A 20307-nucleotide genomic window follows, 5' to 3' on the forward strand; every position below is an offset into this window, starting at 1 on the left:
GGGGGCCCTCAAATATTTTATGGGGGGGGGCGAAGACCTCTCGACCTCTAGGAGTTGGCTCCTATGTATATTTATGTCATCTGTTTCATCTATATTTCTATTCCTTTCCCTCCTGAGTAGCAGTTTTCCATTAAAACGCTTCCATAAATTCAGATGCTTTGGGGTTTCTCTTTTTAAAATATACTTTAAATTGCACAGGTAACCCTTCATCTGAAATACTGTAAGGAAAGCATAAAATAACTTTAAAAAAAATCTATATAGCACCTGTAGTATCTGCGATTGTGGCAGGTGGGAGTGTTCTTGTGTGCTGCCGTAATGCAGTTAAATTTTTCAACGCGCTGGATGTTGTAAGAAGGGTAAATAGATACTATTTTTATTAGAAAATAGCCTCAATCTATTTCACAGTCAGTCTGTATTCCTCTTTGTTTAATAGCCTATGGCATAAATTGAAGTTAATTATCGGAGCTGACAAGTAACTCTGCTTTCTGTCTGCTCCCAGAGTCTCTCCGAGGCAAAGATGGAGCTGAGAAGAAAAGATCAATCTCTGCGTCAGCTCAATAGACATCTTACCCAGCTGGAGCAGGACAAGCGTCGGCTGGAGGAGAGCATACACGATGCAGAGAGTGCCCTCCGCATGGCAGCAAAGTGAGCACTGGGGCCTTGGGGAGATCACTTGAAACAGACAAAAGATCAATTCTTACTTTCATGCAAAGGGTTTTAGCCTTGGATAATGCAGCGCTGGAAAACAAAAGTACAGCTGCCTGTCTTTGAAATTTAGTAAAAGATCCTCTTGAAGGAAGAAAAGTTAGTTCAACATACTAATGGCCCATTTCAATCATTGCGGAGCCCAAGGATGGGTGTGATTTTAGGACAAGCAATGCTGCCCCCCTCTCTCTTTCCTGTTGCACAGCGCTCGAGCCACCATCGCTGGTTAGCAGACTTGAATTCAGCAAGCGGTCCTGGCGAAAGAGCAAAGGGCTTGATATGAAAAGCCGGCGTAGGGCAACACGTGGCAGACTAGAGCGAGGCGTGTATTGCATCTGCAAGAATGAAGATCAGAATACTTGCACATGTTGGTCTATAAAACTCTGTGGCAACACACAAGCACCATCATTGGCCATGCTTTGTGTCGGCTGATGGTTGCCGTTTGCAAAGACCTGTGCGCTGGCAAATCTGGGTTTCTCTCTCCCTTCAGATCTTCTCAGCACCATCCTTCCTCCATTTTAGCTCTGATGTCTTGGCTTCTTCTTAAACAGCTGCCCGCCACCACAAGGATCTCCCAACCCTCAGACTTCCGCCTGCTTCTTTTAGCAGCTGACGCTACTTCTGTCGGTTCCAGGCTCAACCTCAGCCTCTTCTGAGTCTCTTCTTCTGTCACCTCAGTGACAGTTTCTCTGTGTCACCTCACAGTCTTCCCCCTGCAGGCAGTGCTGTGCATTTATTGTCTTCAGTCAGAACCCTCTAACTCAGGGTGGTCAAACACACATCTCAAAACCCACAGGCAGCCCTCAATGCCTTTTTTCAGCAGCCTTCGGCAACATTTGACCAATTAATTCAGCCTTTGAGGAAGTTGCATTCCCAAAGCCGACAAAGCAGAGGCGAAGAAAGGTGGGGGCGGTCTGCCCTGGGTGTCATCCCTGAGGGGGGGTGACATCACCGCAGGTGACCCCCCCCCGGGATGCTTGCTGCCGCCGTACCCCCATGGGACGCGCCCTGCCGGCAGCGCACCCCCGCCGGCAGCCAGCCCTGCCCCCACAGGCCCCGCTGGGTGCCGGAGCAGCTAGCTTCACCTCTGCGGCTAAGTGAGGCGCTGGTCTTTGGGAAGGAGGCGTGAGGGCTCCAGCCATGTTCTAGAGTCCTCCCTCCTCCTTCCCAAAGCCTAGTTAGTTATTTCCCAACTTTGAGAAGGAGGCAGGGGGAGGGCTCTAGGACCCTCCCAGAGCCTTGTGCCTCCTTCCCAAAGTCTGACACTTCGCTTAGCTGGCTTTGGGAAGGCAGCACAAGGCTGGGGTTGGGGTCAAATGTTGGTTTTGTTCCCCTCATGCAACGAGGCAGTGTGTGGCCCACAGGTCCCGTAGCAAAGTACTCTTGTGGCCCACTTGGTATGAAAAGTTTGAACTGCCCTGACCTAACAAATCGCAAAGTTCATTCTGAAAATCCTACATACATATCATTGGACTATAACAAAGGGCTGAAAAGGGCAGAAGTAGCCTACCACAGCTTATGCTTTCTGATCAAATTGATCCATATAAAAGAATCCACATAATTTTGCAGCTGCCATGATGGAAACCCTCACAAAACATACATTAACTGTATCAGCCTAGCTGTTGCGTTTCAGACATTCAACCCCTTTCTCCCCTTTCTTTGTGGGTATGCCCCACAAAGAAACCTACGGTCTGCAAATAAAAACATCCTGAAGGTCCCAGGCCTCAGAGAGGTTAGGCTGGCCTCAACTAGAGCCAGGGCCTTCTCGGCTGCGGCTCCAATCTGGTGGAACGCTCTGTCAGAAGAGACTAGGGCCCTGCGGGACTTGACATCTTTCCGCAGGGCCTGCAAGACAGAGTTGTTCCACCAGGCCTTTGGTCAGGGCGCAGCCTGACTCCCTCCTCTGGCAACCTGCACAGAGTTTTGCTTAATGGTTGCCATTAACTTGATTTTAATTAATTTTTATAATGAAATATTTTTAGAATGTTGGTTTATTTGAATGTTTGATTATTTGATTGTTGTTAGCCGCCCTGAGCCCGGCTTCGGCTGGGGAGGGCGGGATATAAATAAAATTTATTATTTATTATTATTATTCTCCCAGGCTTCAAAAGTAAACTTATCAGTCTATTCTATTACTGCTACTACAACAACAATTTTAATTTATTACCTGCCAAAGGATTGGTTATAGCAATTAAAAATACAACATTATTATGAAATTACAAAGAATGCCATCACAAACAATGAAAACTAACATTGCCATCTCGCCACAACCCACGGTCACGAAAGTGACAAACTAAATGGCTTGGAAATTTCAACTTTCTTGACACACCTGAAATGGAGCTAGCTAGGCATGAGCTGACATTAGGAATATATTAGTCCATTCTGCTCAAGGAGGGTATTCTGAGTTTGATTGCTTTTCTCTCAGTATGGTAAAACTAGGAAGTTTGGCAGGACACAACAGTATGTGAAGCCAGGCTTCTCATTCTCCACTGGAAAATGAGGAGGGAGATCTTTGCAGGGAAGATAAGGCAAGCAGGGGGATTTTCCACATACCCACCACTGTCCCCTCAAAACTCTTCCCCTCTGCATTCCCTTAATATGGTGTAAGGAAGGGAAATGTGGTTTTAGCATTCAAAGGATAAGCCGTGTGTTGGCCATTGCACACCTGAATGCAAGGCCAATTTTGGCAGGTGTTCTTAGTAAGGAAGTCATTCTGTTTAGAATGGAACTTTTGACCTAAATAGTGATGAAACTGTAACAGGAAAAAATCTGCATGTACATGTTCTTTTATAAGAACTGTTAGGTTTGTAAATTCTGGACTGAATAACTCAACAGCTAACCAGATTGTTAACGGAATTGAAGACATACTCCTTTACACTTTGAAACCCAAGAGGAATATATTTAGGATACACCCTATTCTCAACATTTCTAGGTACACTAGGATCCAGATGAGCCTCAGCCACGAGCATTAAATTCTGAATTTGTGGAAGCATCCATAGCAACTCATTAGCAAATACTAGACAGACTCAGAGCCTATCCAGTGTTGTCCAGTGTGGAATTGTAGGTGGAGCTGTTATCGGCCCCCACAGTGGAAATTTGTAAAGACTTGCTTATCAATCTGCTTTCTACAGGAAACACCATATGCTTCACCTTCAGTCTGCTGAAGAAAAAGAAGAGGAAGTGTTGCCTGTGGCAGTCTCTTTATAGCTATCTAAGCTAAGCATTTTATACTTGCATCAGAGTTATCCAAGGACAGCAAATCTTGAGGCTGTTGACAAAGCTAACAAATAATGGATGTGACATTAATTGTGACTGTAAACATGCTAGCCAGTGTCTGTTACGAGTTGTTTTCTTGTTTTCTTTTTTCTTTCCTTCAACAGAGACAAAGAATTAATTGCTGGCCATATGAAATCAGTAGAAGCCAACCTTCAGAATGTGAGTAACTTGCTTGACTCACTCCCTGACCCCCAACCTCAGTCACGTTTGTATCTCGATAATAGTATTTTTGAATTATTTTTTATTTTATTTTCTGTACTAAAAGAAACACTGTTATTGGAATGGCCACAATCTAAAAACAATGTCATGATAAAATGTGACCACGTCTAATTATTTCCAAGTCCTGGCTTTGATCAATGCCGCTTACCCTGGGCAAGATGATGCGTTAAAACATGGGTCAGCAAACTTTTTCAACAGGGGGCCGGTCCACTGTCCCTCAGACCTTGTGTGGGGCCGGACTATATGTTGCCATGATTATGACCCACTTTTTTTGCAAAAACCCTTATTGGGACCAATCCCAATGTTGCCCAAATGTGATTTGGGGGGTGGCGGTGTTCCCTCATACACCTATGCTGCTTCCTTTGTGTTTTACGTGTTGACAGTTATTATTTCTCTTGTAAGGCAGGGTGGGGGACTGAGGTAAGCACGCCATTCCTGTCAGCCCTGGAGAGCGTGTGCGCATGCGTGAGGGAAGGGAAAAGCCATTGGCCACGCTAAGTTAGGCTGGCGCCACTCAAGCAAAAAGTTCTTTTCCCCGCATGAGGGAAGACAAGGTGTCTATTTACCTTTCCATGCACCGTGTAGCTAACTAACGGCCTCCCCAGCAGAGCGCAGAACTGTCTTGGAGTGCAGCCTCCCAGGCGCTCCTCACTTCCTCTGGCGGGGAGCACCGCCGCCACAGACACAGGCAGGCGTCGCTCCCGAGGCACCTCCGAGCCTCTGCCTCCACAACTGCTTTTCCTGAGGTCAGTCGCCGGCAGCTCCATGGTGGAAATCCGAAGTGTGGCTCCTTTTCCCTCTCCCCCCCCCCGGAAGAAAAGGTTGCTGCGTGCGCGGCGGACGGAGAAGGGGCTTGGCTCAAGCAGCCGTCTGCCTCATTTTTGACCCCCAACAGTGGCTGAGTCGCAAAAACCATTGTGTGCGCACGCTATGCCGGCTGCCTAGATTCCTAGACCGTCTGCGGGCCGGATCTAGAAGGCAGTTGGGCCTTATCCGGCCCACCCACGGGCCTTAGTTTGCCGACCCATTCTTTAAAACAACAACAGCAACACATTTATTTGTGCTGTCCAACTCATGGCACAGCTCATCTGACGCCATACTAAGGGATCCAAATAGGTGGTTTCAGGCCAATTCGCACAGCTGAGCCTCCTCTTCTCTTGCGCTCTTTGCCATCGCTAAACCCATCAGGAATGCCAGGCCACAACAGGCGATACACATGTTCCCAACTGTGTAAGATTGAGAACGCCTGAACTCTTTCCCCTTCAACCTTGATGTGAGGAGACTGTGAGCAACTTCAAAGTTCCCAGACCACAGCCACTCAGATGTTGTTCCTTTGTGGTTGAATGGTCCTCAGCAACATGCATCAAATGCAGCTTAAGGTGAACTTGGACCATGGGGGCAATTCACTAGAGGAAAAACTGCCTCTTGGGGGAGCTATACCTAATGTACACCTGCCTGTACTAAAGCAATAGATCATAAGCTCAATGTTAACTTTTCCTAGAGATTAGAGGAGTTAACTTCTTTGATCTATAATGTTGTTGATTTCTGGATTGTGTTTTCTGTGTTTTTGGGTTCTACTTTAAATTACTTATCAGAGCACACAGCATCCGGGATGTGGGTTCTTTTATGAAATAGATAAAATAAATATTATATTGGTGGTTGCTTTCTTGTGAGCAGTCTGGAAAATCAGGCCAGAAAGGTAACTGCTACTCTAAAATATTAATGCGTACTATGCTTTTTCACTGCTTCTGCTTCTTCTTTTTTTATAACTAACAGCAGGAGAGCATAGCCGCAAAAATTTAGAAAGATAAGAGTTTGCTCTAAGACCTTCCATTGTGGAAAAAGGCCTGCAGTTGCAGTAACAGAATGAGACTTAGGAAAAATCACTGGTGCTAAATAGATTACTTTTTATCATGTTTTGATGGTCTCATTTGTAATATACACAGGAAAGGGAAATGTTATATAGTTACTTATCTACTTGGCTCGGAGGTTGCATAACCCATACCCTCCAACGTTTCTCCAATGAAATTAGGGACGTCCTATTCCCTAATCATCATCATAATTTTATTCTTTATACCCCGCCCATCTGACTGGGTTGCTCCAGCTACTCTTGGTAGCTTCCGACATATATAAAAACATAATTAAACACTGAACATTAAAAAAGCTTCCCTATACAGGGCTGCCTTCAGATGTCTTCTAAAGGTGGTATCGTTAGCTATCTCCTTGGCTCAAGGAGGTCCAGTTTGGTCTGTGAAGCCATTTTCCTGCAACCAGGCTCACCCTCCCATCAGCTGACGTCACCGGGCTTGAGAATTTGTAGAACCCCCAAAGCATTTAAATAAATTTTGAGGTTCAGCTAGCCAAATCCCCGCACTGTCAGGAATTCCCAAGTCTTTGTGGTTTTCCCACTTGCACCAAACTATTCCTGCTTACCCCTTCCATCCATTTTATATGTACCACTGTCCTTGCTACTGATTTCCTAAAACGAGCACAGGCTTTCCTCGTTGTACTTAAGTCAATTCAAAATATTTTACCACCCAGGTCTTCCCAAGATCTACTTACCTTTCAAGTCTCCTTTTGTTCTCTCCTGTTCCAAGAAGTTTCCTTTTGACGCAACAGTCAACTTGGAAAACCTTACCTTCCTAGATAAAGTGTGTTCCAGACTATTCCATGGCAGCTTCTGCCTCTTCGCTTTCCCTTTACAGTTCACAAAAGCTGGAATTGTGGGCTTCAGATACGCATTCTTCATGGTTGTTATATATATATATATATATATATATATATATATATATATAGTCATGCAACTCAATCTCATACATTTTTACTTAGAAGTATGTCCCACTCGGATCAGCGGGGCTACTTCCAAGTAAGTCTGCAACAGATGAGAAGATTAGAGTTAAATTGCTGTTCAGTACATAACAAATTTGATAGAGGATGGAGAGAGACCAGATAGCTATCTGGTGAACTAGTTCAGAGTTGATCAGTACAGATATGATTTAGTACCGTATCTTCGTGGTTTTATGGTCTGTAGCAAACTGTTTCATTTCAGTTCTCAGTGTCCACATAATTTTAAGTACCTAGTGCATCATTTAAAGAGGACCATGTCATCCTTCCAAATTCACGTCCCTGCAGTATATACCGTATTTTTCTGTGTATAAGACTAGGTTTCCCCCCTAAAAAATAATGTCAAAAATTAGGGGGTGTCTTCTACACGGATACATCTCCCCCCATTTCTTCAATCTGAGTCCCCAAAAGTAGGGGGCATCTTATACATGGGGGTGTCTTATAGACAGAAAAATACAGTACAGTATGTGCTAAATACAATTTAGCCAGAAGGCAGCAGAGGTTTAGTTTTACTTTTCCTAGATGGGCTCCCTTCCCAGTGGTTGATGAGCCCCATCTGCCCCTATACTTCCCTCTACAGAAGGTGCAGAAACTGCCTTCTTGACTGTTGGATCCACTGTTGGCCTCTGTCAGCCTGTCTTCATATGCAGGGGAAGTCCCTAACTCACTGAGGGTTTGAGACCCATCAGCTCCCCTCGCCTGGTCTAGCCAACCAGTTGAAGTATGCTGTCGTATGAAGACAGCTTCTAAGAGCCACAGGTGAGAGCACGGTGCAGTGGGGGGACCAAGGTGGATGAACTACCCAGAAGGATCACATCATGTGTGTGTCCCCCCCCCCACTAAAAAAGGTAAAGGACACCTGACATTTAAGTCCAGTCGTGAACGACTCTAGGGTTCCAGTGCTCATCTTGCTTTACTGGCTGAGACAGCCAACGTTTGTCCGCAGATAGTTTTTCCTGGTCAAGTGGCCAGCATCACTAAGCTGCTTATGGCGAAACCAGAGCAGTGCACGGAAACGCCGTTTATCTTCCCACTGGAGCAGTACCTATTTAGGTTGGCAGGAGCTGGGACTGGGCAACGGGAGCTCACTTCGTCGCGGGGATTCGAACCGCCGACCTTCTGATCGGCAAGCCCAAGAGGCTCGGTGGTTTAGACCACAGGGCCACCCAGGTGCCCCCCCACTACCCCTCCCCAAACTCCCAGACAGATGAATGCCGACAAATAGACACCTGAGTACGCATTCTCGCATTAGTTTTGACATACTTTTCTAGAGAGAGGTATTATATTCCTCTTATTCAGAGAAATAACTGTGGGCTTGAGTTTGCTTTAAAATGAATGCTACAAGGACCTGCAACATAACCTGAGCCCAGGCGGAACTGGCCTGAAAGCACAGGCATTGGTTCCGTTTGTCTGCCAGCAGCGTCAGCTGTCATTGGAACAGTTAGGGGAGTGAGCACATTCCCCTTGGCATCATCTCCTGACACTTGCTCCTCCTATCCAGGTGTTCAAAGCCACATCTGCAAGTCATGCCCCCCCAATCGTATCCCTGTTACCTGCCCCATAGCCCTGCACACATCTGCAAAGAAGTTGTGGAAACGAGGGGCTTTCTCTAAGAGCATAAGCCTCCTATGGGTCTTAGAACCCTTATCTCACAAGGTTCCAAACCATGCAAGGACCCTACATGGAGAGAAGGCATGGTGTTTCGGGCCTTCCCCGCCCCACACGTGAGCAGTGGTAGGCTGGGCTACTGGGATAGGGCAGAGGGTGCAGGATAAGCAGTTGGTGTCCTGATCTGCCCCCTCGCATAATTCTAACCATGGAAGACTTGCATGGGGCTGCCGCCAATGCATATACTCTCACAAGCAGGATCTTGTGAGAAGAGCCTTGGACCGAGTTGTGCCTTCACCAGCAAATCCCAGTATCACCTTCAGGAGAGCTGCTTCCCATCTTGAGAATCATAGTTTTAACAGCACATCATTGGAAGAGCCAAATAACTGGCTTTGCTGGATCAGCCCAGGACTTGAGTCTCCTTCAGACGTCAGCCAGAGACGTCCGGAAGCTCGCAATCCAGCCGTGGCGGCGGTGGCCAGCCCCTGTTTATAGTCTAGCATTGTTCATCCGTATTGCCTGAGAACATTGCTCCAAATTTGGCCACATCCTCAGAAGGGTTACTTGAGTGTGCTATGTTTACAGAGGAGACTCCAGGACTCCTACTAGTGCAACTGCTTTTTTAATATTCATATTGTGCCAGCAATGTACTTGGATTTGTGCTGAACCTTGAAGCAATCCCAAGGACTTGAATTATTTGGAGATTTAGATTAAAACGATGTTTGAGTAATAGATTTTTCTGGCACATTTAGATTTTTCAGTAAAAAGGCCAGGGGACCCTAGTTCTTTGAATGGGTCCTACAGATACTTATTTGCTTTCTGCTTGCTTCGTGTAGGAGTCTGACGATGTTATGAAATATCTCTCCTTTCTGTGTGTTCCATCTTCTGGAAAGTTGCGAATCACAAATATGGGCAAGGCTCAGGTGTACTTGACAGGATAGTGACAGGACTCTGAGGTGGCTGTTGCGTGTATTGTACCTATTCTTGGCTTTTGTCGATCAACCTTGTACCTGCCACAGGTGAAACGGACCAGTAGACACACACACACAAGAAATCTACAAGGAAACGAAATATTTTTAAGAGTTTCAGAAGCACCCATTTGTTGCTGTTGCTTTAAAAAAGAGGGCTCCTTAAAACACAATTTGGAACACTTTGATCTCAATTAGGATCATGGCATGTTTATATTTCAATAAGTACTCTTTCCTCCTTCTGGAAGAAACATGGGCTATGAATTTTGGAAAAAAAAGACTATATATATACACACTGTAAATTAGGATTGCTTTTGAATAATTCCTCTTAGTGTTAGTGCATTTATTTTGCAAATGCCTCAATCAGCCTTTTTGTTGTTGTTTTTTGTTTGGCTCTCCTAATAACCTGGCTTCCTTGATCCGTGTTCCTAAAGATCAGTTGTGCAGGACATACAGGTGTTGGCACAGCTGGCTTGCTGATGACATCTCTGTCCATATAGCTGTCTAGTGTGCCATCATTCATATTGCTCACTGTCATTCTGACCTAGCCAAGCTAAAAATGGTACTCCAGTTCAAGAGGGATTTAAAAACCTTGACAAACTAAAGATAAGACATTGCAGAATGTCATATCCATGTGTTAAACTGTTTTCAGCTTAGACATATCTAAGTAACTAATGCCAGAGCCCGTCTGTCTTCATTTTTTTCTTTTTGGAAAGTATGAAGTGTAAGTGTGTGTGTGTGTGTGTGTGTGTGTGTGTGTGCGCCTTGCCTTAAGTAAGGAAACATCCTTGCATGGAGTACTGTGAAATTAGTTCATGCGTTAGCCGTTATTTTATCCAGACATGGGTTCACTTTCAGCCCAAGGTCAATGAAATCTGTTCATAAGGGACATATTCTTGTGCACATCCCACAAATACAGAATAGCTTTGGCATTGTACTTAGTGTTTGCTTAAAAGGGCCTGGATCAAATTAATCTCTCATCCAACTGAGCTTGGGCTTGATGTTTCTATTTTATTTTTTAAAATGCTAGACTTTCCCCCCTCCCGGAAATGTGTTTCATGAAATTATAGAATCGTATAGCTAGAAGGGGCCATGAGGATCAAATTGTCCAATCCCCTGCAATGTAGGAATATTTTTCCCAATCTGGGCCTGAACCCACAGCCATGAGATTAAGAGTCTCACGCTCTACTGACTGAGCTATGTATTTTGCTGAACTTCCTTTTGTTAAAATAGAAGACAATTTTCCTTTTTTATTTCAGCCGAGACATGTATTCTTTTAAAAAATCTGTTGGTTTTTATTGCTTGTTTAAGAATATATAGGGTTTGGATGAGTAGTCCATTGAAAACCAGGGGGCTTGCTTCTAAGTAGACATGCATAAGATTGTCCTGGAGATGTGTGTTTGAGACTATACTGTAGAATGCAAGCAGGGAACTGATCTAAGATGATCCGGATCATCCCGTCCCTTGTGGCAGTAACCTCCAAGTACCGAATTAATTCTGTACCTTACATCAAATCGCTTAAGGATTAATTTGCCACCGTCTGTGAGCAAACATGAAAAAGGTTGCTCATGACAAAAGCACTCCCTTGATGTAAGGAGCAGTTCAGCAAAATAAGCAGGTGAATTAATCTTAAAACATACGGTTGAAGTAGCAGGGAAGGACCTAGCCACAAGGACTAATAGCCAATTTTTATGTAAGGGAAGAATTCCTACCTAACGCCAAATGGTTTGGGGCTTTGCATAAAATTTGTGTCCAACACCCTAGTCGTTAGTTGGTTAAATTCCTAAGTAAAAGAGAATTCACCACATAATATTTTAGAATCCTGTGAAGTGTAGTTTAAGGTTACTGGGAATTGGAGAGATGTGAGGGGTAAATGACAGTTCCCAGGAATCTTTGTGGGGGGAGAGACGTGACTGTTAAAGTGGTATAAATGTGCTTTAAATGTATGCTGTGGATGTGACCTAAAAACCTCTCACTTAGATGCCAGGAAACCGGGAATTATGTTCACATGTGGTGGGAGTGTAAATATTTACAATTTTTCTGGCAAAGGGTGTTTAAGTAGATAACAGAAATCCCTGGGTTAAAGCCGACCGAAAGTCCAGACGTAGCATCATTATCAATGTACGATGGGGTAAAAGATTTGCAGGCTATGAAGGACTTGTTCACAAATTTTCTGACAGGTTCCCAAGTTACAATAGCTAGAAAGTGGAAGGGGCAAGCAGAATATAGAATGGAAGAATGGTATAAAGAGGTGTGGGATGTAGCTAGTAATGATAAATTAATATGTTGCCATTAAGGCAAGATGGGGAATATGCAGGAGAAATGATTTTGAGGAGATATGGAAGGTATTTGTACTGTTAAAGCGGAAAGGGGTCAAACCATTGCAAGGGGTGTTGAAATTTTGGGAGATTGGATAGTTACAATGGAATGGTCTTGGTGGTGGGGTTCACATTATTATTCTTATTTATTTATGATGATTATTTTGTCAAAATAATAAAAGGGGGGGGGGCTCATTTAATTCAGCAGGGTCCACACTCTGTTGGAGCAGTTTCAGCAACAGGGGGCCACTCACCCTCCACCAGTTTATGTAGCTTCCTCCGGTGGGCTGCATTGCCGCAGCTGGAGACTGCATTAACAACAACAACAACAACAACAACAACAACAACAACAACAACAACAATAAATGTATTTAAACTCTGCCTTTTGGAATACTAAATCCAATGTTCTTGCAGGGAGGGAACTGCCAGAAGGACCTCAGAGCTGGACCTCAGTGTCTGGGCTGAACGATGGGGGTGGAGATGCTCCTCCATGTATACAGGACCAAGGTTGTTTAGGGCTTTCAAGGTCAGCACCAACACTTTGAATTGTGCTCGGAAACGTACTGGGAGCCAATGCAGATCTTTCAGGACCGGTGTTATATGGTCTCGGCGGCCACTCCCAGTCACCAGTCTAACTGCCACATTCTGGATTAATTGCAGTTTCCAAGTCACCTTCAAAGGTAGCCCCACGTAGAGCCCATTGCAGTAGTCCAAGCGGGAGATAACTAGAGCATGCACCACTCTGGCAAGACAGTCTGCGGGCAGGGAGGGTCTCAGCCTGCGTACCAGATGGAACTGGTAGACAGCTGCCCTGGACGCAGAGTTAACCTGCGCCTCCATGGACAGCTGTGAGTCCAAAATGACTCCCAGGCTGCACACCTGGTCCTTCAGGGGCACAATTACCCCACTCAGGACCAGGGTGTCCTCCGCACCCACCTGCCTCCTGTCCCCCAAGAACAGTACTTCTTTCTTGTCAGGATTCAACCTCAATCTGCTAGCCTCCATTTTCAATCCCCACCTGGTTCTGGGGAACAGTGGTGCAGGAGAGGGTGGGGAAGCACCTGACCCTTCACTTGCCTGACCTGCTTCTCCTCCTCCTCTTCCGATCCATCCTGTGCTCTGCCCTTCTGAAACCTCACCTGTCTCTGATTCTTGCCTCCTGGCTGGTATAGGTCCCCACAGACCACTGGCTGCCTCTCCCAAGTTAGACTCCAGGCTCTTTCCACCCTATGCACATTCATCAGACCCTGACACATCAGCGCCTTATTTGAATGGGATGAAAAGCAGAAATTGAGCTGGGTGTCACCGTCATATCGGGGACACTTTGCCCCAAACCTCCGGATGACTTCACTCAGCAGTAAGCATGGAGGACAAAATAGAAGCCTGAGAGGACCCCATAGCGTAGGTGCTGGGGAACTGGGCAGCGATCCCTCAGACCATTTCTTAAATCGGCCCTCCAAGAACCAGAAGCAATGCTGGTCGCAGTATTTTGAAGAGCTGCCTGTAGGTGGTAGATTCAGGAAACCTTTAACGGGTGTCAGAAGCTGGAGGGGCTAAAAGGAAAAGAAAGGGCATCATCCAATAGAACACTATGTCTTGAGAAGATTTCCATATTTTGTCAACCCTTAAGTGATATATGTCAACTTGGTTAATAATGTGCCCTAGACACGAGTGATTAAAAAAACCCCCCTACTATGAGAGATGTCTGTTTAGAACCACTTTGAAGACACACATGAAGCACATGAGAAATTGCAACAACTGCATGTTATTGTTCTTCTGAAGGACGTGAAGCACGACTTTTGCAATATACCTCAAGCATTGCTTTCAGGATCCGTCTCAGTAACAGAGTTTGCAAAGAACGGTGAGCTCTCAACTCTCTTCTCCCCCCCCCCCGCCCCATCCTTTAGTATAGCTGTTTTAAACTGCATTCCTCTGAACTCCAGGGTTCCTCAGATTCCTATCAGGGGTTCCTCAAGGAGAAGGTCATTGCTTGCAAACGAGCTTCCTGGAAGACAGTGTATCTTACCCTGAAACATGTAGCTGCAGGGGAGTATTGAATGTGTTCTTGCTATCATGCTCTTGTAGTTTGTTGAGGGCATGAATCAGGCCCCATGCGCCTGGAGGCATGACATAAATATCCAGATTAACCTTAACTCTTTGCTTCCATCATTTTTACCCATTTCCAATCAGAGATTTTTCTATCTGTGATCAAAAACGTAGGCTCGTGTTGATTTCGCTCTCTCTCCTTGCCCTCCAAGTTAAAGACGTGAATATTCCATTGATGGCTTTGGAGTCACTATTTCTGCCTCGGCTCTTGATTTGTGAAAATGGGTGGGATGATGGCGATACCCTTCAAATGGTTGTTGGGAGGCTGAAGCAAAGCCCTTGGACTTGGCGGTGCTGCTGTTCTTTTTCATTTTTGTCCCACTTACCAACAAGCAGCTCTGGGCAGTATACACAGGGGCCCAACATTGCGGGGGGCTGTGTGCCATCACATGCATGATGACTGTCGCATCAGGGGAAGCCGACTGGGCCACCTCCTGATGCAACGTTTGTGTGCCAGGCCACACTGGTCGGCCTGGGTCAACATCCCACCAGGCTGTGCTGCGTTGGGGTGGTATCCTGCCTCCTCTGCCCCCTCAAGATTGGGGTGGGGGGCCTGGGCTCCATCCCAGTGAATATTGGGGAAGCTGTAGAGGCCTCAGTTCCATAGAGCTGGCGCTCCTTGCTGTATATACACCTGTTTTCCACACCTCACCCTTTTTATCCTCACCGTAACCCTGTGAAAGTCACTTAGGCTGAAAGATAGTAACCAAAGATCATGGCTGAGTGACCGTGTTAGCCCAGATATCTTGGATTCAAGTCCGTCACTTTATATTAAGCCACTCTACTAAGCCTCCCTCAACAGTTCGCTTTCAGAAGCCATCATACTAAACCAGATTTTTAAACTGTTGTAACTGCCTGATGGTGAATTTGGTATAACTAATGAACGTTCGACCATAGAGAGCTGGACCATAAAGAAGGCTGATCGCCGAAGAATTGATGCTTTTTTTTTTTTATAATATTTTTATTAAACAATTTTTATATTCATACAAACAAAACATACATAAACAAACAGAAGACAAAAAACAAAACAAGAAACAAGTACCATTTCATGTCCTAATTTCTTAAACCTTTCTTCTTCGACTTCCTCATGCCTCCCGTTTCTGTATTCCAAATTCTAATCAATTGTTCAGCAAATCTTCCCTTATTTTGCTATAAATTTAAGCTAATCATCCTTATTCTCCTTGTCTTAACCATTACTAATAGTAACCATTTACTTTAGTCCAACATCATTCTAACTGTCATTAATTTTGTAATATTTCTTTAAATAGTCCTTAAACTTTTTCCATTCTTCTTCCGCCGCTTCTTTTCCCTGGTTTCGGATTCTGCTCGTCATTTCTTCCAAGCCCATGTAGTCCATCACCTTCATCTGCCATTCTTCCAGTGTGGGTAGATCCTGTGTCTTCCAGTACTTTGCAATGAGTATTCTAGCTGCTGTTGTAGCATACATAAAAAAAATTATATCTGTCTTTAACACCCCTTGGCCGACAATGCCCAAGAGAAAGGCCTCTGGTTTCTTAGGAAAGGTATATTTAAATACCTTTTTCAGTTCATTATAAATCATTTCCCAGAATGCCTTAATCTTCGGGCACGTCCACCAGAGGTGAAAAAATGTACCTTCCTTTTCCTTACATTTCCAACATTTATTGTCAGGCAAGTGGTAGATCTTTGCAAGCTTGACTGGGGTTATGTACCACCTATAAATCATTTTCATTATATTTTCTCTTAAGGCATTACATGCCGTAAATTTCATCCCGGTGGTCCACAACTTTTCCCAGTCAGCGAACAAAATATTATGACCAATGTCCTGAGCCCATTTAATCATAGTTGATTTAACCGTTTCATCTTGTGTATTCCATTTCAGCAGCAAGTTATACATTTTTGACAAATTCTTAGTACTGGATTCTAACAGTTCAGTCTCTAATTTTGATTTTTCCACCTGGAAGCCAATTTTACTGTCCAATTTAAACACTTCATTTATTTGATGATAGTGCAACCAATCTCTCACCTTCCCTTTTAATTTTTCAAAACTCTGCAATCTCAATTTGTCCCCTTCCTTTTCCAGAATTTCCCAATATCTTGGCCATTTCGACTCCATATTTAACTTTTTAACTGCCTTAGCTTCCATTGGCGACAACCACCTTGGAGTTTTATTTTCCAGCAAATCTTTATATCTGACCCAGACATTTAATAGTGCTTTTCTGACAATATGGTTTTTAAAACTTTTGTGCGCTTTAACCTTGTCATACCACAGATATGCATGCCACCCAAAAATATTGTTAAAACCTTCCAAATCCAAAATGTCTGTGTTTTCAAGAAGCAGCCAATCTTTTAGCCAGCAGAAAGCTGCCGCTTCATAGTACAATTTAAAGTCTGGCAGGGCAAACCCCCCTCTTTCCTTTGAATCCGTTAATATCTTAAATTTTATTCTGGGCTTCTTGCCCTGCCAGACAAATTTAGATATATCTTTCTGCCACTTCTTGAAACAGTCCATTTTATCCATTATTTGTAATGCTTGAAACAAAAACAACATTCTTGGCAATACATTCATTTTTATAACTGCAATTCGGCCTAACAAGGAAAGCTTCAAGTTTGACCAAATCTCCAGATCTTTTTTCACTTCTGTCCAAGTTTTTTCATAATTGTCTTTAAATAAATTCACATTCTTAGCTGTCATATTCACACCCAGGTATTTCACTTTTTTAACCACAGTCAACCCCGTCTCATTCTGAAACCTTTCTTTTTCAATCTGTGTTAAATTTTTCTCCAATACCTTAGTTTTTAACTTATTCAATTTAAATCCTGCCATTTGACCAAACTCTTGAATTATTTCCAAAACTCTTTTCGTACTAGCTTCTGGCTCTTGTAAAGTAAGTACTAGGTCATCTGCAAATGCTCTCAATTTGTATTGTTTAGCTCCGACCTGAACCCCTTTGACCAACTGGTCCTTCCTAATCATATTAAGCAAAACCTCCAGGACCGATATAAAAAGTAATGGGGAGATAGGGCACCCCTGACGTGTCCCTTTTTCAATCTTGAACTCTTCTGTTACCACATTATTTACAATTAATTTTGCTTTCTGTTCAGAGTATATTGCACCTATACCATTTTCAAACCCTTGGCCTACCCCCATCCCCCGGAGGTTCTTCAACATGAAACTCCAAGATATATTGTCAAAGGCTTTCTCGGCGTCCACAAATATCAAAACAGCCTTAGTATTTATATTCACTTCCAACTTCTCCAAAATGTCAATTATATTCCTTACATTATCCGACAAATGCCTTTTCAGGAGAAAGCCCGCTTGGTCCCCATGAATCTCCTCCATCAAAACTCTTTTCAGTCTCTTTGCTAAAACATCAGCAAAGATTTTGTAATCCACATTTAGTAACGAGATGGGTCGGTAGTTCTTAAGTTGGGTCTTTTCAGTCTCTGTCTTTGGTATAAGTGTAATGTAGGCCTCCCTCCACGTGTCTGGTGCCCTTCTCCCCTCAATGATTTCATTGCAGACTTCCTTCAAAGGTTGTATAAGCCCTTCCTTCAAAACTTTGTAATATTTGGAAGTCAATCCATCCGGTCCAGGTGATTTGCCCAACGTCGTGTTTTGAATGGCATCTTCTATTTCCTGTGCTGATATCTCCTGGTTCAAAATTGTCTTACTTTCCTGCGAGATCTTTTTCAGCAAGAATTGATGCTTTTGAATTATGGTGCTGGAGGAGACTCTTGAGAGTCCCATGGACTGCAAGAAGATCAAACTGAGTGCTCACTGGAAGGACAGATCCTGAAGCTGAGGCTCCAATACTTTGGCCACCTCATGAGAGGAGAAGACTCCTTGGAAAAGACCCTGATGTTAGGAAAGATGGAGGGCACAAGGAGAAGGGGACGACAGAGGATGAGATGGTTGGACAGTGTTCTCGAAGCTACCAACATGAGTCTGACCAAACTGCGGGAGGCAGTGGAAGACAGGAGTGCCTGGCGTGCTCTTGTCCATGGGGTCACGAAGAGTCGGACACGACTAAATGACTAAACAACAACAAACTGCCTGATGGTGAATTTGGTATAATTAATGAATGCTCAATCAACGCAATGTTGGTTTAGACAGCCTCAACTAATTGCTCCACTATTAGTTCTTCTTTGAAGGAGGAAAGGAGTTACTGCAAAATTGTACTCAATTCCCCTCCACCCCCGCCATGCATCCAACAAAGGATATTTATTTCCTCCACAAATGAGTGCATATGGGTAGATGTCTGCTTCATCTCCAAAATATGCATCTTGTTTGTATCAAAAAGTTATATTTAGCTGTCCAAAATATATTAATATTTCTTAAAAGCAAATGCCCAGTTGCTGTCAATAGTCTACGAGGGGGTTTAGGCCCATGGGGAGATTTGGATGTTTGACAAAGTGCTGTGGGTGTCACTTGCTCTGACTATTTTTCTTCCCAGCCCCACAGATCATCCCCCAGGCAGAGAAACAGAGAGAAAGCATGCACCTATGAGCTCTTTTTTTGCTTTCCCAAGGGATCCAAATAAAAGTTGTATCCAGTAGAATCAGTCTGCGTCTTGGAAAAACACACAGAGCTGAAAGAGGAACTGAGAAAGAGCGCCAATCTTCCGACGTCCTCCTTCAGCTCCTATGTACTTTTCAATGGAGGAAAAAGTTGCCACCCTCGCTGCCTCATGACAAAAGGGGCAGTGATTATTAAAACAGGGGGAGGGGGAGGAGAGGGGAGCCTGAGGTTTTGTGAGTGCCAGGAGAACATCTGCCCGCAGGCCACCTCATTGGCAACTCCCAGTCTACTGACTAGAATGTTTGATTCATATTATTCGGTATTCATTGTCAATAGACTTTAATCTCCTATTGGATCATTTCATCCAAGCCGTTCGTTGCTAAGAACAACAACAAATAGGTGGCGGTTCAGCTGACAGAGCAAGATGGGACAATGGTCCTCGCCTCAGTAGGCTGAGTTTTTAAAACACAGGCAAGAGTGCCAACATGGCCACTTGACAGTGGGTGCCCAGGGCCGTGGGTGCCATGCAGCGTGTGTGGCCCTGGCGCCGAAATTTGTGGGTGCCTGGCCCCTTCATGGGGAGCTTTGTGGGTGCTCAGGCACCCAGGGCCCCAGGGGGTTGGCACCTATGGTTACAGGTACTGTATGGTTACTGTTCCCCTATGGTAGCTTCTCATGCTATTCCACTAATATCTGTATCCCATGCCAACTTGACCTGCTCCCCTGGGTTAGTTTGGGATTCATGGGGGGATTTTAAATGAGTTTCCTGTTTAGCAATTTCCCCTGCCAAAATCTGAAGCTGTGTGTGTGTGTGTGTGTGTGTGTGTGTGTGTGTGTAAGCTTTAAAAACTGTCCTGGGAATTCAGCTTGGAGAACACTTCTTTCCGCCAATACAATGGTACCTCTGGTTAAGAACTTAATTTGTTCTGGAGGTCTGTTCTTAACCTGAAACTGTTCTTAACCTGAGGTACCAACCGCTGCACAATTTCTGTTCTCATCCTGAAACAAAGTTCTTAACCTGAAGCACTATTTCTGGGTTAGTGGAGTCTGTAACCTGAAGCATCTGTAACCCGAGGTACCACTGTATATAAATTTGAAAATAAAAAGATCTCCAGTAATTATATTAAAGCATCAGCATTATTATGATTATGATTATGATTATGATGATGCCCTATACCCGGAGGTCTCAGGGCGATTCACAGAACAAAATCAAAATATAAAACCACAAAAATATAATCAAAATAAATACAACAACCCAATAACACCCCCCCCAAAAAACCCTCCACATTTTAAAAGGGCATAGGATGCCAATCAAATCAACCAAATTATTAAAAAGTTCCTTATTAAAAAGGAACGTTTTTTTGCCTGGCACCTAAAGGTGCTCCTCACAGCTACAGCAGACTCTCCGACAAAATCTCTCCCCTTTTTGTGTTTGTATAAATCATGTGGCAATTGTCCCTGCACACAATATCTAATAGATATTTTTCATTGCAAACTATCCTTTTAACATCTTTTTAATTCCCGTCCCACGTCACCCTTGAGAGCTTCTTTGTCTTGTTCCCTCCGAGAACGAACACCCTTTCGCTTCCAGAATGTAGGTGCAAGTAAACATTCAGTGGGGCTTCATTTTCGACTTTAATCCGGAACAAATTTAAAGTCCCCTTTATCCAGGGTGGGCCCAATAAGTTTTGGAAGAAGAGGGGAGGGGAGATTTACATCAGGAACAAGGGGAATGCTGCAGCTGTTGCTGGCACCATGGCAG

The 20307-nt window shown here is 44.2% G+C and overlaps 1 protein-coding gene across 7 annotated transcripts in view; it reads left to right on the forward strand.

Annotated features, from left to right (window-relative positions):
• Positions 1-20307, forward strand: part of CCDC171 (coiled-coil domain containing 171) — a 215273-nt gene that overhangs the window by 120129 nt on the left and 74837 nt on the right. For all 7 annotated transcript variants that reach the window (XM_053370260.1, XM_053370256.1, XM_053370261.1 and 4 more), the window contains 2 exons: positions 500-645; positions 4086-4140. In XM_053370260.1, coding sequence (XP_053226235.1) covers positions 500-645; positions 4086-4140 — 201 coding nt within the window. The remainder of the gene's footprint in view (positions 1-499; positions 646-4085; positions 4141-20307) is intronic.

The sequence above is a fragment of the Podarcis raffonei genome, chromosome 17 (genome assembly GCF_027172205.1).
Source record: "Podarcis raffonei isolate rPodRaf1 chromosome 17, rPodRaf1.pri, whole genome shotgun sequence".
Taxonomy (NCBI): domain Eukaryota; kingdom Metazoa; phylum Chordata; class Lepidosauria; order Squamata; family Lacertidae; genus Podarcis; species Podarcis raffonei.